Here is a 17,559-nt window from a genome sequence, read left to right as displayed (position 1 = left end):
TAGCAACATAATAAACAAAGCCTTATATCTCTGGATCCGAACATCATAGAGACATGGGGGTTGGGTCTTTGGGTCATATTAGCTTCATGCTAGCTTCATGCTAAGTCATACTAGCTTCGTGCTAGTTTCATGCTAGCTTTATGCTAATGTCATAATAAATCTTGCTAACTTAATGCTAAATCATGTTAGCTTAATGTTAAATCTTGTTAGCTTCATGCTAAATCATGCTAGCTTCATGCTAATCATGCCAACATCATGCTAACTTCATGCTAGTCATGCTAACATCATGCTAGCTTCATGCTAATCATGCTAACATCATGCTAACTTCATGCTAATCATGTTAGCATCATGTTAGCTTCATGCTAATCATGCTAACATCATGCTAACTTCATGCTAATCATGCTAGCATCATGCTAACTTCATGCTAATCATGTTAGCATCATGCTAGCTTCATGCTAATCATGCTAACATCATGCTAACTTCATGCTAATCATGCTAGCATCATGCTAGCATCATGCTAGCATCATGCTAATCATGCTAGCATCATGCTAATCATGCTAACATCATGCTAGCTCATGCTAACTTCATGCTAATCATGTTAGCATCATGCTAGCTTCAATGCTAATCATGCTAACATCATGCTAGCTTCATGCTAATCATGCTAACTTCATGCTAATCATGTTAGCATCATGCTAACTTCATGCTAATCATGTTAGCATCATGCTAGCTTCATGCTAATCATGCTAGCATCATGTTAGCTTCATGCTAATCATGCTAGCATCATGCTAGCTTCAATGCTAATCATGCTAACATCATGCTAACTTCATGCTAATCATGCTAGCATCATGCTAACATCATGCTAGCTTCATGCTTATCAAGCTAGCATCATGCTGATCATGCTACCATCCTGCTAATCATGCTAAAATCATGTTACCTTCATGCTAATCATGTTAGCTTCATGCTAATCATGCTAGCTTCAATGCTAATCATGCTAACATCATGTTAGCTTCAATGCTAATCATGCTAGATTCATGCTAATCATGCTAGCATTATTAGCATGCTAGCTTCATGTTAATCATGCTAACATCATGCTAAATCATGCTAACAACATGCTAGCTTCATGCTAAATCATGCTAGCGTCATGTTAGCTTCATGCTAAATCATGTTAGCTTCATGCTAAATCATGATAATGTCATGATAAATCATGTTAGCTTCATGATAAATCATGTTATCTTCATGTTAAATCATGCTAGCAAAACATGTCAACAGCCAGGTAAACTACTAGACTAAATTTCTTTTACATTTCTGTCAATCAACTTTTTTGCATTTTCATGCACTGGTAATTCCTTGGGAATTGCATTTCTAGTTTTTTATTTGGTCAGCACGGGGTGGCCACAGGGGTGGCCAGGGACATGTCTACAGAGGCACGGGCCACCCTTGGCCTCCGTGTAGAACCGCCACTGAAAGATATTGAGATTTAGAGACGAAGATGACGGTTCGCTCTTTCACTCATTGACTTCACATTCTGTTTTCCAGGCTGTTATCCAGGAGAGTTGAGAGTAGTGAACCCCAATAAAAAAAAAAATCATTTGTTACTCCAGTTCCATACATTTGAAACTCGTAACATTTGCGCTTGGCGCAAGAGTTATTTCTCCCGCCGGGAAAATAGCAACAGCGCCCAAGATCCGCCCACAAAGTGACTTGCGTTTTGCGCTTCACACTTGCGTTTCAGATCGTTAAAATAAGGCCCATGATCTTATTTCCTCAAGTGTTTGTGTTTATTAGGGGTGGGAATCATTTGGACCCTCATGAATCGATTCAGAATCGACATTTATAATTAATATGTTAACCAGCATATCGATATGTAACTGTAACTGACATATCGTCTAATCATCATCATTATACACAGTGATTTTGGCAGTATTACTGTATTTATCTGATGCAGCGCACCCAGCGCCTCCGTCTGAATAACAAATGATGTGCATATTTTTACAGAAGTAAATTCATGTTCTTATCTATATCTATAAAGAGAAAACAGGATACGCACATCCAAAAAAAGTCTTGACCAGGTCTTGACTTATCTATATCTAAACATTTAGTGGCAGGTTTTTGGAAACGCTATTAGCACATCAGATGAGTCTGTAAATGAAAGGCGCTGTTTCTTCCTGACACTCACTGAACAGAGAAAAGGCAGAGGAAGATCATCCCAACATTTATGTTTTTTTTTAATTAATTTAAATTTAATTTAAAGAATTAATTTTAATTTTAAGCTTTATCACTGTTTTTATCTTCACAGGTTGTGTTTTGTTAAAAAACTGCAGTACTTTGATGATGTATCGATGTCTCATAATTATTCATGAGAGTGCTGATGTATCTGTTTACTGATCAGATCCTTTACAGTTTAGTGTTTTTTTCTTTTTCATACAGTTTATGTTTAACTAAACCTCAGTACATGTGGAACTATCAGAGAGATGATCTTACTTCAGTATCTCCAGTTTACAGTCAGGATTCTTCAGTACATCAGAGATCAGCTTCACTCCTGAATCTCTTAGTTTATTATCAGTCAGATCCAGATCTCTCAGGTGTGATGGGTTTGATCTCAGAGCTGAAGTCAGAGCAACACAACCTTCATCTGTGATATCACAAGAACTCAACCTGTAGAGAACAGAGACACACAGTTTGTTCACACACAGATCAAATCTACAGTGAGTTGAATTTGTTTCTCTTCTGTCATCATTTAGTGTTTATGAACATTTTCACTTTAGTTTCATTTATGTGTGTTTGTGTTTTACTGAAACACATCAGTGAGATTTACAAGGAAATGAACTTCATCAGTTTATGTTTATATTAACAGTGTGATTTATTTTTTATACAGTAATAAAATCAGATTTCTCTCATCAGACATCACTAAATTTTCACTTATGTTTTTATTTCTGAATGTTTTTTTTTTTACTTTTTTCTCATCATAATTCAATTTTAATGTTTTATGTTTGACTTTCACAGTAGAGATTAAGTGTTGTGATGAATGTTGAATAAAATCTGCTTCAGTTATCAAATACATTACTGAGATTAAATTAAAATTCAACATTCAACATTTAAAGTGGACCAAAACTTTTTATAAATGTTGTCTTTGAATTTTGAACAATACTTGTCTGAGGACATCTTAGGGTGTTTTCAGACCTGAGTCTATGTTTCAGAACCTGCTGCTTTTTCTCATTGATTCAGTTTGTTTAGTCATATGTGAACACGGCAGGGACGGACTGCTTTAGTCTATGCTCACAGCAGACACAACTACCAGATGAAGATCAATAAAACACTCCCAGGAGGATCACAACAAGATTACAATATGCCCGGGATATGTTGTGCTGTTGGTGGTAACAACAGTCATTAGAGGAACCCCGAAATAATTGTATTCCATTCAAGAATTCAATATTCTATTCGATCAGCAAAAAATAAAGGATTGCCTTCAATCAGAAGTGACCACTAAGATAACATAAATGCTGGCCTAATATTAATGAATAGTAAAAAGTTCTCAAGTAATTAAATAATCAAGTAAACAGTAAGTGATAAAATAAGAACAGAGAAACAAATAAAAAAAACAGACAAATAAATATAACATTAAGTAGCAGATTGTTTTTTGATGAACATATAAGTTACAGCTGTCACTTATACTTACAAGCCTATAGTAATGGATTCATACGTCCTAAAACACTTTTTCCCTAAACTTTTCACTTTACACAGAACCTTTTTATATACATTTATATACGCCAATGGACATTTTGACTTAATTAAGAGCGTATGTGACCATCAAAGCCTGAAAGATCACAGTTCTGCATGTGCACGTTTGTTCCAGCTGAGATGTTATGGACAGCAGACTTTCTTTTGTGTCCCAGCAACTGATTTTCAGGGGCAAGACTGGTGCGAGACTTGGGGTTGGACTTGTCAATTTGTCGTGGACAAAGCTACAATAATGAGAGTAATATGAGGTAGATGAATCTGCTCGTGCTCTCTGTGTTACTCAGACTTCTCAATATGATGTTTGCTGCAAACGAAAGAGAAAGCGGTTTGTGGATGAGTCATCTGAGGAAGATGAAGAATTATTTACTGATGTAAGTCAGAGATTTAAGGTCGAGGCATATTATGTCATTTTGGACAGACTAAAATCATGCCTGGACAAACATATTGATGCTTACAAAGAGGTCTATGATCTTTTTGGTGTTCTCTTTTGTAAGGACTGTACAGAAAGTGAATTGTGCATAAGAGCTGATAAACTGTCATCACTTATCCAGTGGACCAGATAAAACTTTGACTGATGAACTGATTCAGTTTAGACATTTTAACAAAGACAAGACCTCACCTGCAGAGCTGCTGCAAATTGTTGATCAGAATGGACTAAAGACAACATTTCCTAATGTTTTTGTTGCACTTATACTGTATTTAACTTTGTCAGTATCTAACTGTGAAGGAGAGAGGTCTTTATCTACTCTAAAGCGAGTGAAAAATGAACTTAGGACAACAATGACACAGAAACGTCTTTCTGCACTTTCCCTGCTTTTTGCTTGATCAAAATCCAGAAAAGTGCAATTGTAAATAGTTTGAGAATTTGTGCATAATATTACTGCAATTGTTTTGTTTGTGTTGTTCAGATCAAGCAATGTAGCATTACAGCACTGAGTAGTTGCACATTAACTACAGATGTTGTTATATGTCAGATTAAAGAGTTGTTTTTTGTGTTCAATTTTACAAAAGTGACATGTTTATATTGATAGTTTCCTTGTGAAATGTAATAATTGCTAATTCTTACAAAATCTTTTAAATTATTAAGTGGATTCTTGCATGATCATTTGTGAGGTGGGTCGAGGGCATCACAAGGTCTAAATACGCCACTGCTTATTTTAAGGACTACAAAATAATACATTGTAATACATTTTGATATTGCTTTACCAGATCCTTGCATATGAGACAGCAGGTGCACCAAGCAGGTTTCACAAGGACTTTTCATGTGTGTATCGTAATGAAAATAATGCATTATATCTTACCATTAAACTTCAGAAATCTAGTAGAGATAATGGTTTTATGTGTACTCAGAAGATGTGATTCACTGTTAACTGTGGGGTGCAGGGCTGTTATGGTAACAGGATACAGCGTGCTATGAGAGGGATTGTTTATTCACGTTAGTAAATTAAAGCCAAAAATATTCATCAACTTGTCTACTCTATTTAGAATGACAGATATTATATTTTATTTATTTTTATCAGACATTTTTAATTTCTGGAAATATTTAATACAGAATATGACAAATAATGCAGAATCCCAAAAACTCAACATTTTGTTGATTTTGCGCTCTTCTGCAATTGCCAACAACTGTAGGGACTGACTGGCAGCCGACATCTAACTACAGATTGTAAAATCAGTATTTTGTTTCTGGTAAGCCCTCAATTAAACTAATAAATGTGACCATTCAGTGCATTAGATATGTGTTCACTGCCAAGACTGACACAAAAACGGCGGCAGTCATGGCAGAAGTGACGTCTTTGGTACCCATGAATTGCTTAATTAACCATGAACATACCTGATAGCTTTTTGTAGATAAATTCTGGTTAGCACGTCAACGCAATTTAACACCAAAGTGCATCTGTTCCTATTAAAAACAGCTTTTAATTGCTCTTCTCCACATAGATTCATGTTAAGAATGTTGTCCCACCCAAGTTTTGATTCCTACTTAAACAAATGAAGTAATATAACCACACATACAAAAAAGCTACACAATAATCCCGTAAAGCTGCTCTCTGTCCATCCTGACTAGACCCCGAAGCCAGTTCAGAAGTTCAGCTGCCGCCAGCCAATAATTTCCTAAGCCAAATTGAGGTGATAAAGTTTGGCTGAGCCGGCTAGAATTATTTGCATCAAATAATAATTCTATCACATAGAGACATACACACACAAAATATATAAACCAATACACGAGATCTATTTTCCGACTGGTTTCATAACAGCACAGTCTTGTGCTCACTCGTTGCTACGATACACAGCTGGCCGTTTCTCAATCGAAAGGTTGCAGCCTGCGGAGGTCGCATATGCAGGCTGCATACGTCATCAATCCTGGTTTATTTAAGTTAAATGAGCATTACATTCGCAAGCCATACGCATATTACAACAATTTATGATTAACTAAGAATAAACTTTATAATTGTTAATATTTTGAAAAAAAAAATCTTGATGACGTATGCAGTGTAAAAATGCGACCTCCGGAGGCTGCAGTCTTCGGATTGAGAAACGGCCAGAGACTAACAGGGATGACGACCAATTAAAATTGCTACAGAAGAAGCGATGCATTTTTTATGGTAAATGGTAAATGGACTGCATTTATATAGCGCTTTTAACAGACCTATGGCCATCCAAAGCTCTTTACAATTAGCCTCACATTCACCCATTCACGCGCACATTCATACACCGACGGCGGTGTCAGCCATGCAAGGCGCCAGCCAGCACGTCGGGAGCAGCTGGGGTTAGGTGTCTTGCTCAAGGACACTTCGACACTTGGTCCGGTGGAGCCGGGGATTGAACCACCAACCTTCCGGTTTGTAGACAACCTACATGAACCACTGAGCCACTGCCGCCCCCTTTTTTTCTCGCACTGATCTAAATGGCAGAAAGAAGCAAGCAAGGTAATTTTGATCTCACTTCTCACATACTTTCCTAATTCCTATTTACTTTTTTTTTTAACTTAGACCTACCCAGACTTTTGTTAAATCTTCAGGGCACGGTTGCACAAACCTGAATCAAAGATTGATGTTATGAACCAAATATTCTGGAACGGAGAGATTTTTAGCACTGAACGGTATATAACTGCAGTAACAAACCATCGTTTCCACATTGCTAATTCACGACGCATGATTCAGTGTACATTGAAGTGAAATATGCAAAACTTTGTCCAAAATAATACTGATAACAGTGTGTGTTTATATTACAGTTTTTCTCAGTCTCAATTTCTCATTACCTGTAAAGATTGAGATCTAGTTAATCAGTATAACATGTACATCTGTAGACATGTAGTGGCAGCTTCAGTCATTTGCAGCTATGAAAAGTTTGCCTGCAGCAGTCATTTAGGTTTTGGCTAAGCCGGCTAGCCAGCCAATAACTTCATCAGCCAGCCATTATTCTCAAAACAAATGGCTTCGGGCTCTAATCCTGACAGACAATTTAAGCAGAATCACAGAAAATAAACAGATGCACTCTGAGCAATTAAAGGAAAGTTTACACACACATGACTTGTATTAGCAAAGTCTGCTTTATTTGGAAATATTGCCTTGTGTATGCGAACTGAACCAACATTGTATCCATGTAATCCCCAGTTTCAAAACAAAGCAATCGATCTACAGGTCTGAAAACACCCTAAGATTAACTTTTATGATCCACTTTCAATGTTGACTAGTGTCTTTAAATCCATTACAGATGTTATGATCTCTATATAGTCTCACTATAATCTATATGTAATTTTTGTCTGAACATCAGATCACAATCTTACCTCAGTATCTTCAGTTTACAGTCAGGATTCTTCAGTAGATCAGAGATCAGCTTCACTCCTGAATCTCTTAGATTATTATCATACAGATTCAGTTCTCTCAGGTGTGATGGGTTTGATCTCAGAGCTGAAGTCAGAGCAACACAACCTTCATCTGTGATATCACACCTCCACAACCTGTAGAGAACAGAGACTTTATGTGAATTATCCAAAACTACAAACACAAATCTCTAACCTCCATCTCTTCATGTAATGTTCCTCTTTCAATCCCTCAGTAACTGAGACACTGTGTGTTTAAATGTCAAATAAATCCATCACACAGCTGACTATTAGTGTTAGATGTCCTAAACCACATGAACATTTCTTCATAAATCTGTATTGAGTTCATGACTCACACTGAATACATGATCTTATTTCCTCAAGTGTTTGTGTTCATAATGGACAAGATATTGTCTGACTCTCAGCTAACAGAAAAAAGTTCTAAGAACGTTCCGTGAAAGTTCCCAAAAACGTTCTGCCAACATAAAAAGTGTTCAGTTTTCTTGATGTTATAAGAATGTTTCTGGGTTGTCTGAACGTTAGATGAATGTTAGATTCTACCATTTTCAAACGTTATGTCAATGTCATGTTTTAATGTTCACACAATGTTTAAAACAACAACTGTTTTATAGACTTATTTGCTTGTTATGTAAATGATAGAGTAGGACTGGACAATATTTCAATATCAATATATCTCGCAGTATAATATTTTTCGATAACAGTGATATGGTTTCTAAACACATTTCCGAAATTTTTATACATTACGGCGTCCTGTGGCCGTTCATGTGTCACGTGTAAAAACGCATGTTAAACACAGGTCAAGGGGCTACTTCCCTCTTAAACGTGTGGTGTCTTGCAGTTAAAGGACAAGATCGGTATTTTACACTTAAAGCCCTGTTTTCAGATTGTTTATGATGAAATAGAACGGTTTTGACAGAAACTTTGACATATGATGCTGGCCCGAAAACTTTCGGGTGTTTATTGTATTACCCCCCACCTCTACAATGGCTGTATAGGTGCACTGGAACAATCCTTCCTAAAATGCATTAAACTTTCGTTTACAAAGAGTGGTCAGGGGTGTTCACTGATATCACTGAAAAATCGCTGCAAAAGATGCTTTTCAACAGATGTTTTATCATTCGTTGTAAACTTGTGGACCTATTTGCCTCACACCCGTATATTCTTCCGCTTAGAGCTTGAATAATAGACACTCCAGCCCAGTTGGTGGTGATAATCCACCTTTGCCAATTGCAAGAATAGAAACAACATTTCCGGCAGCGGAGTAATACCGTACCTCACAGCACATCTAATACAAGTCAATGGAGTTGGACAAAAACTACGATAACAGCTGTTGGAAAGCATCTTTTGCAGCGATTTTTGTTTGAGCATATCAGTGAACACCCCTGACCACTCGCTGAGTTTCACGTCTTTGTAAATGAAAGTTTAATGCATTTTAGGATAGATTGTTTCAGTGCACCTATACACCAATTGTAGAGGTGGGAGGTGAAACAACAAACACCCGAAAATTCTCAGGCCAGCATCATATGTCTAAATTTCAGTAAAAACCATTCTATTTCATCATAAACAATCTGAAAACAGGGCTTTAAGTGTAAAATACAGAACTTGTGCTTTAAGCAACCATGAGCCGCAATCTCCGGGACGACAAGCAAATGGAATGCAGATTTAAATTCGCTGATCTGTACCTCGCACCAAATCATATCATTGACACCACCATGCGATCAATTAATTTATTCGGGACTTTGGAGTGTTTGCTCAGAGAAGAGCTGTCAGTCACTCAGAAGTATGAGAAGGAGGTGTGGGGTTAGTTCGCATCAAGTCACAGCTTCCAATGACGACATCATATAGAGAGGGAGAACATGAGATGTAATGCACACAAACTAAATTACTGGTGAGAAAAAATAGGCTTAATCCATAAGGTGCCAAGGTTAGAAAAGAATAAAGATGAGGAGAAAAGATACAAGTATGTATGCTGCTGTGTCATCTGGTTATGAGTAATATGTATAATATAATTAAATTTCTAGTATCAAATCACTGATTCTTGAAACTTTGGCAAAAACATGTCCCACTAAGAAAAGTGCTGATTCTGTTGGAAATTAATAACATTTTCATGAAGAAAAAGAATCAATGTTATAATCAGGGGGTCCTTTGCACATATGTAAGGTTCTTTTATAGGTTTATTTTTATTTTTTATTATTGATTATATGCTGGACCATTGCCTACAAAATCAGCTGTTCTCGGTTAAGAGATAATCATTTCAACTTGATTAAAAAAGCCAAAAGTAATAATTGAATTGAATAATATATTTACCACATGAAAGAGTACATTGTAATATGTATTAAAAACTACAAACAGTGAGTTTTGAACAATATTTACTATTATTTAGTGATTGCTCAAAATGTGTCCCACATATTCATCATCACCGTCAGATATTTATAAAAAGCAATAAAATCAGACAACTACAGAGTCAACTTCATTCCTGAGGACCCCATTTTCAAACCTTCAGCTCTACTGCATGCTTCAAGATCACTCAAGCTCCTGTATGTTTGATATTTTCTCTTAAACTTCTTCATATTTTGGACACTGCTACTGTGACAACCATAACATTTCAACACCGTCATCTTTGTATAAAAAAATATTAGATTAGATCATGAAATAAATGTATAATTTTTTACTATCTAGCTTGCTAAGCAATTACAAGTAAATCAGTAATTTTTATTTTTCTTACAGTATGTAACATTAAATACTACAATTATTTTAGGGTCACGTTGACTTATATTTTCTCCACATATTACTATAATAGCAAATTGAACAAAGACTAACACAGATGGAACTATAAAAGTCAATACTGTGACTGAATAAATCCATAATATATCAAAACAGAAACACAACCCGGTGGCCCAATTTATTTCAGAGGTTTGTTTTTGGTTCAGACATCCAATGAACGCATTCTTGGCAGTTTTTCCTGAGGCTTTTTTAATATGCATACCATTATAGTATTTATACCGTACCGACCGAAATGAAGAAGTATACAGCGATAAAAATTTTGGCCATATTGTCCAGCCATATGATAGAGAAACATTGCATTTTATTATTTTAAAATTTATAGGGGTGGTTTCCCAGACAGGGATTAGACTAGTCCTAGACTAACGTAAATGTAATAGCTGTCCAAACTGAAAACAACTTGCACTGACATATTTTAAAATACATCAATGCCATTTGTTTTGCCTTAAAATGCACACAAGTAATGTTTTTAGTAAGGTGTGTTTGTTAAAACAATTTATATTTCATAATTAAACTAAGGCCTAGTCCTGGCTTAAGCTAATCCCTATCTGGGAAACCACCCCATAAAACATTATTTCTGAATGTTCTGTAAAAATATTGCTGTAGAAAACACAATTCACTTATTAGGTTTAGATGTTGATGATTTGTTTCATTTAAAGTCACCATGGTGTTGATCAGTGTTTGTTTTAGTTGGACTCTTGACCCTTGACTTTTTGTTTGCTAGTTCTTCCCTGGTTGTGTTAACTTTGTGTATATAATAAAACACATTTGTTATGGTAATGTAAAGTTAGTGTAATTCTGTAGCAGTTGGTAGATAAGTTGTTGGTAGAAAAATGGTAGAATGTAACATTCATCTAACGTTCAGACAACACAGAAACGTTCTTAGAACGTCAAGAAAACTGGACACTTTTTATATTGGCAGAATGTTGGGAACTTTTTTGAGATTGACTGCTGATTTATGTACAACATTAAGAAAATGAATTTTGTTAGAAAAGATTCTTCCAAAGTAAAAGTTCAAATAAAATCATAAAATAATTAAATTAATTGTATTAAAGCAACACAATTGCACTGTTGTGCTTTTCAACCTCATGTGGGAGCCGTAAGCCAATCTTACATGGAAAACTACATAGTGTTGCTTTAATATGTAAACAGTCATGTGATTGTTGTTAGTTTTACTTACTGGAGTTTTTTGGTTTCTTTAATCACAAGCTGCAGTCTCACAAGAACTTCATCTGCTTTATTTTCAGCTCCAATAAATTTATTTAGATCAAGTTCATCCAAATGCTGCTCAGACGTCAACAACACAAAAACTAAAGCTGCCCACTGTGAAGAGGAGAGTTTGGTCTTTCCTACTGATGAAGATTTCACATAATGTTGAATCTCCTGCAGCAGTGAATCATCACCCAGTTCATTCAGACAGTGAATCAGATTGATGGATTTCTCTGGAAACAGATTCTCATTTATCTTCTGTTTAATGTACTCAACCGTTTTCTCTTTCATGTAGATGCGACTTCTCATCTGTGTCAGTAGATCCTGTAAGAGAATCTGATTGGACTCCAGTGAAAGACCCAGAAGAAAACGCAGGAAAAGATCCAGATGTCCATTCTTACTCTCTAAAGATTTATCTACAGCTCGATGATGTAACTCAGATAAAAAAACCTGTTTTGATGATTTATGTTTAAATATGGCCAAAATTTTAGGACTTTCATCAAATACATATACGTTGTTGTTTGTGATGGACATGTGAGCATAAAGAGCTGCTAGATGTTCCTGGATGCTGAGATGAACAAAGCAGTAAACTTTCCCCTGATACAAACCAAACTCCTCTCTGAAGATCTGAGTACACAATCCTGAGTACACTGATGCTTCTGCTACATCAATGCCACACTCTCTCAGGTCTTCATCATAGAAGATCAGATTGCCTTTCACAAGCTGCTCAAAAGCCAGTTTCCCCAGTTTGAAGATCATGTCTTCATCTTTCTTCTCATAGTCCTTCTGATGTTTGATGTTTGTCTGAATGATCAGGAAGTGTGTGTACATTTGAGTGAGAGTCTTGGGGATCTCTCTTCTCTCTGCTTCACTCAACATTCTCTCTATAACAGTGACTGAAATCCAGCAGAAGACTGGGATGTGACACATGATGTAGAGACTCCTGGATGACTTCAGGTGTGAGATGATTCTGTTGGCCAGTCTCTTTTTTCTGATTCTCTTCCTGAAGTATTCCTCCTTCTGTGGATCAGTGAAGCCTCGTACCTCTGTGACTCGATCAACACACTCAGAGGGGATGAGATCTGCTGCTGCTGGTCTGGAGGTGATCCAGATGAGAGCAGATGGAAACAGATTCCCCTTGATGAGGTTTGTCAGCATCACGTCCACTGAGGTTGATTCACTTACATCACACAACCTCACACTGCTGTGAAAATCCAGAGACAGACGACACTCATCCAAACCATCAAAGATGAACAACACTTTATATTCATCACTGAAGATTTCCATTTCTTTTGTTTGTGGGAAGAAAAGATGAAGAAGATCTAAAAGACTGAGTGTTTTGTTCTTCATCAAATTGATCTCTCTGAAAGGAAGTGGAAATATGAGGTGGACGTCCTGATTCTCTTTCTCTTCAGCCCAGTCCAGAATGAACTTCTGTACAGAGACTGTTTTTCCAATGCCAGCGACTCCCTTTGTCAGCACACTTCTGATGTGTTTGTCTTGTTCAGGTAAAGGTTTAAAGATGTCATTACATTTGATTGGTGTCTCCTCTGTTGTTGTTCTTCTGGATTGTGTCTCAATCTGTCTCACCTCATGTTCATTACTGATCTCTCCACTTTCACTCTCTGTGATGTAGAGCTCTGTGTAGATCTCATTCAGTGGTGTTGGGTTTCTCTTATTTGATGTTCCCTCATACAAACACTCAAACTTCTTCCTCAGATTTGATCTGAATGTTTTTTGATGACAATGATAACTGTAAACAGATGCATGATACTATTACATAAATTATTACATAAGTTATAAAAACATGTAAACTAATATCATTTAAGTGATATCTGCTGAATTAAATAACAACATGATTCTTATACACTCTTATTTGATCTGAGTCTGATCCAGACAATATTATTTATATTAAACAGAAGACATTCAGACAATCTGATATAAATAGACTAGTCAACAGTTTGTGAACACATATTTGAGTATATTATCATATCTTTATCTATACAGAGCTGTTGTACCTCAGACCAGGTGATGTTTCTCTGTCCTGAAATGTTATTGACTGATTACTCTTCATGGACACACAGCTGATCTCAGATGAGTCTGATCTCTTCTACTGTAGATGTTTGTCAGATCTCTCCAGGTTTCTAGGAATTATTTCGCAGTAAAGTTTATTATATAACACATTTATACATAATAATAAGATTAACTTAAATGTAATATTTTCATTAATACTGCTTTCATTATTATGGTCCAGTTACAATCTTACAAATATCACTACTTCACTTTAGTGCTATTATTATTATTATTATATGATTATCATCATTCTATTAGGGAATAATTTTGAGTGCCTCCATGTACTTCATGTATTTCTGGAGAGGATTAAAGGTTATAGTTTGGAGTTGGAGTTTTATGTATTGCATTATTCTATTAGTAACAAAATACCTCCACATACTCCATCATAGACTGTGTTTATAATATAGTTTGACTCCTACTCATTACTTTACTTAAAGAAACAAACAGAGTAACTCATTTTACTTCATCCTAAACTATTAAAAACTGCTGTGCTTTTATTGTTTTTTGCTTTTTTGTGTGTGTGTTTTAGTTTCTATTTCATGTGAAGCTGTTTTGAAACAATGAACAATTGTGAAAAGTGCTAAATAAATAAAATTGATTTGACATAGCGTCATTTAAATAACTTTACACAGAAATTATAAAGAATTTAAAAGATACATAAAAGTCCATTTTAAAATATATTGCTGATCATGAGACAGCTGTTGTACCTCAGACCAGGTGATGTTTCTCTGTCCTGAAATTGTATTGGATTATTCATAGATCCATCACTCTTCATAGACAAACAGCTGATCTGAGATGAGTCTGATCTCTTCTGATGGTCTGATCTATAACAAGATAATATACAGATGTAGATGTTTTCATTCTTAGTTTAATTTGCATCAAGAAAGATATTTACAGCTATTTGATAATCTAATTACAAATTAATTGATCATATAAACATGCAGAATGTTATTTACATTAATAACAGTTTAAATTAAAGAAAGTGTGTTACTTGTAATTCACTTGTGTTTAGATAAAACATTTTGTACAGATTTGAATAAGAATACCTGACTCCTGGAGAATCATCTTCATCTCTGAATGTTTGTGAATCAGCCATGAATCATTCAGTCACATCAGTCTGATCTCCACTGATAAATCTGATCTCCTCCACATACTCTGAATGAATCTGATTCACCTCCACAGACTCTGAATGAATCTGATTCTCTCCACAGACTCTGAATGAATCTGATTCACCTCCACAGACTCTGAATTAATCTGATTCACCTCCACAGACTCTGAATTGAATCTGATCACCTCCACAGACTCTTAATGAATCTAATGAATCTATGAATCATGATCATAGGTTTAATACTTTTATAAACCAGCACAAAGTCTAAACCTCTGAGTCAGTAGACAAGCATGTTTGTGTGTGTGTTTTAGTTTCTATTTCATTTGAAGCTGTTTTTAAACAATGAACAATTGTGAAAAGTGCTAAATAAATAAAAATGACTTGATATAGCATCATTTAAATAACTTTACACAGAAATTATAAAGAATTTAAAAGATACATAAAAGTTATAAATCAGCACAAAGTCTCTGCACTACTTTTGACAAAATCCATTCAGTCACTGAGCTTTAATAAATATTAGTCATGTTTTAAAAACGATAATAGATGATACTGTTTAGATGAATATAAAAGTTTAATTTTACTATTAACTGTAATAATGATAATGATTTTATTAGAAACATTGAGTCAAGTAACACTTACCTTCGTCAACATATTTCTACTCAAAGTGAACAAGGACACGTAAGTGACTTTCAGCGAATGCAGACACATTAAAACTGGTGTGTAAAATGGTGAGAGATTATAAAACACACCTGTTTATGACTTAAAGCAGTAAGAGATCAAAGTACGGTCCAAAGTCCCTTCTGTGCCGCTGCTGGTGTTAAGTATTAATGTCAGGATTATTTATTGAATATAAACAAAGATGAAGATAATTTGGTGATTAAATTCCAGCTGAATATTTATGTATGAATGCATATGTGAGTAAATCAATGTTTGTGTGAAATAATGAAAAATATGCACAAAAAAACACCTAGATAAATTAATTCATATTTATATGAAGCACTTACTACTAGATGTACTGTATGTTATATATTTATTATATAGGCTACACACACACACACACACACACACACACACACACACACACACACACACACACACACACACACACACACACACACACACACACACACACACACACACACACACACACACACACACACACACACACACACACACACACACTCACACGTCTCAATGACACAGAGAGACAGGTCTCACCAATGACCTTTATTTTAAATCTTTTATTTTATTTTGCTTGTTTTTTAATTAGAGTAGAAAGATTGGATACATGTATTAGACAGATTTTAATTGATTTAATACTTTATTGAACAACAACACTCAACATGAAGTGTTTAAAATTATTAAAACACAAAAATCCCATAGCCTTATTTCCATTGTGGTCCTTAAGATATAAAACATAATAAATACAGTACCCTTTGGTGCATGATTTGCAGAAGAGCTCGGAGACAAAGAACAAAGAAACTTTGTCATATACTGTATATATAAACATAATTTAAGGGGCGCTCCTAGTAGATGTCAGAAATCAGAATCACAAATAATCCTGAGGTATTTACAAGACTTTCAGAACAGAACTGATGTGTTATACAGAGTTATTCCTCCTGTAGCATCATGACCACTAACTGCTAAACCCTCCATGGGTGTTTTCTGAGTAAAAGTCTTGCATCTCTCCTCGTTTCCAACATTGCCTAGAGGATTCATAAGAAAATTGAGACATTAATACATAAATTACCTTAACAGTAGTCAAGCATACAGACATATTCCCATTGCATTTTGCCATGAACCTAAAAGTGATCACAATTTCATGCTTTATTTGCATACCTGGTAAGCAGTTATTGTTCACTTCATTGCAGTGTAAACATTTTCTAAAATTCCTGCGATGGCTCAGACTTTTTTCTCCATTTAGTTACACCTGTATATTGAAATGAAGAGCATAATAAATTAACATTACAAATATAAACATTCAGACATGTCAACAGAGAAATTTAATGATATGGCAGCATTTTAAACCTCTTTAATCAAATATGTAAAAGAAAATGAATACCATCAAGCCAGCAGAAGTGTGCCTGTCCACCAGACTTCTGAATCTGAAACAAACCAAAGAGAGATTTAACAATGCAGCATCATCCTCCTCCAGGACCACATGAAGAAGAATTTCTGACAGGACAACATCTGGCAACTATTGGGTATTAGAAACAAACCCAAAAATTACTGCAATTTCCAAACATCACAGCCTAACCTCCCTAAAAACAGAAGTGCATCGTACAGTATGGGAGCAGGTAATACTTCAAACATGTATAAGGCATTTGTCATAAAGCTACTATAATAGTTAGTGAGGATAAAGACTTTCAGTGTCTGTTTCTGTATTATTGAATGTGCTGTTATCATCAAGATGTTCAAGATGAATGTTCTCTGATGTTCTGGACTTCTTTCTCCTGCAGTTTTGTCTCCTACTTGAATGCTTTCAACATGGTTGATGTGCACTGCTTCTTCATAAAATTAAAAACAAATTAATTCACTTAAGTTGTATAAAAGGCTCTGACATTTCTGGGTGTCTGTCACTTTAAGACTCTTATAATGTGGTTACGATAGAGAAAGTTTGGTAACACTTTATTTTACGACCCGCAAAGTACCGCGTAATTAAACCGAATTTACAGCGTACCTATTTGTAACAACAGGGTACCTATACAGTACGTAGGCTACTTGTAGGTATAAGGTAATAATATTTTAAGTTTGGGGTAATAAGGGGGTAAGAATATGAAGAATTGTAAATTATTTATACTCA

General features: G+C 35.4%; 1 protein-coding gene across 2 annotated transcripts in view; it reads right to left on the bottom strand.

Annotated features, from left to right (window-relative positions):
• LOC129437197 (protein NLRC3-like) overlaps window positions 1-15,470 on the bottom strand; it is a 40,264-nt gene extending 24,794 nt beyond the window's left edge. The window contains exons 1-8 of one of the 2 annotated variants that reach the window (XM_073865834.1): window positions 15,396-15,470; window positions 14,942-14,962; window positions 14,695-14,792; window positions 14,356-14,472; window positions 13,594-13,719; window positions 11,547-13,328; window positions 7,529-7,702; window positions 2,482-2,655 (exon numbers count right to left, since the gene is read on the bottom strand). In XM_073865834.1, the coding sequence (XP_073721935.1) occupies window positions 2,482-2,655; window positions 7,529-7,702; window positions 11,547-13,328; window positions 13,594-13,649 (2,186 nt within the window). In that variant the 5' untranslated portion in view covers window positions 13,650-13,719; window positions 14,356-14,472; window positions 14,695-14,792; window positions 14,942-14,962; window positions 15,396-15,470. Of the gene's footprint in view, window positions 1-2,481; window positions 2,656-7,528; window positions 7,703-11,546; window positions 13,329-13,593; window positions 13,720-14,355; window positions 14,473-14,694; window positions 14,793-14,822; window positions 14,844-14,941; window positions 14,963-15,395 lie in introns of both variants that reach the window. The other variant, XM_073865835.1, reaches the window with a different exon arrangement.
• Between the last annotated feature and the right edge of the window lie 2,089 nt (window positions 15,471-17,559).

The sequence above is a fragment of the Misgurnus anguillicaudatus genome, unplaced genomic scaffold (genome assembly GCF_027580225.2).
Source record: "Misgurnus anguillicaudatus unplaced genomic scaffold, ASM2758022v2 HiC_scaffold_33, whole genome shotgun sequence".
Lineage (NCBI taxonomy): Eukaryota > Metazoa > Chordata > Actinopteri > Cypriniformes > Cobitidae > Misgurnus > Misgurnus anguillicaudatus.
Note: the sequence above shows the minus strand (reverse complement) of the source record. Positions and strands in the feature narration are given on the sequence as shown.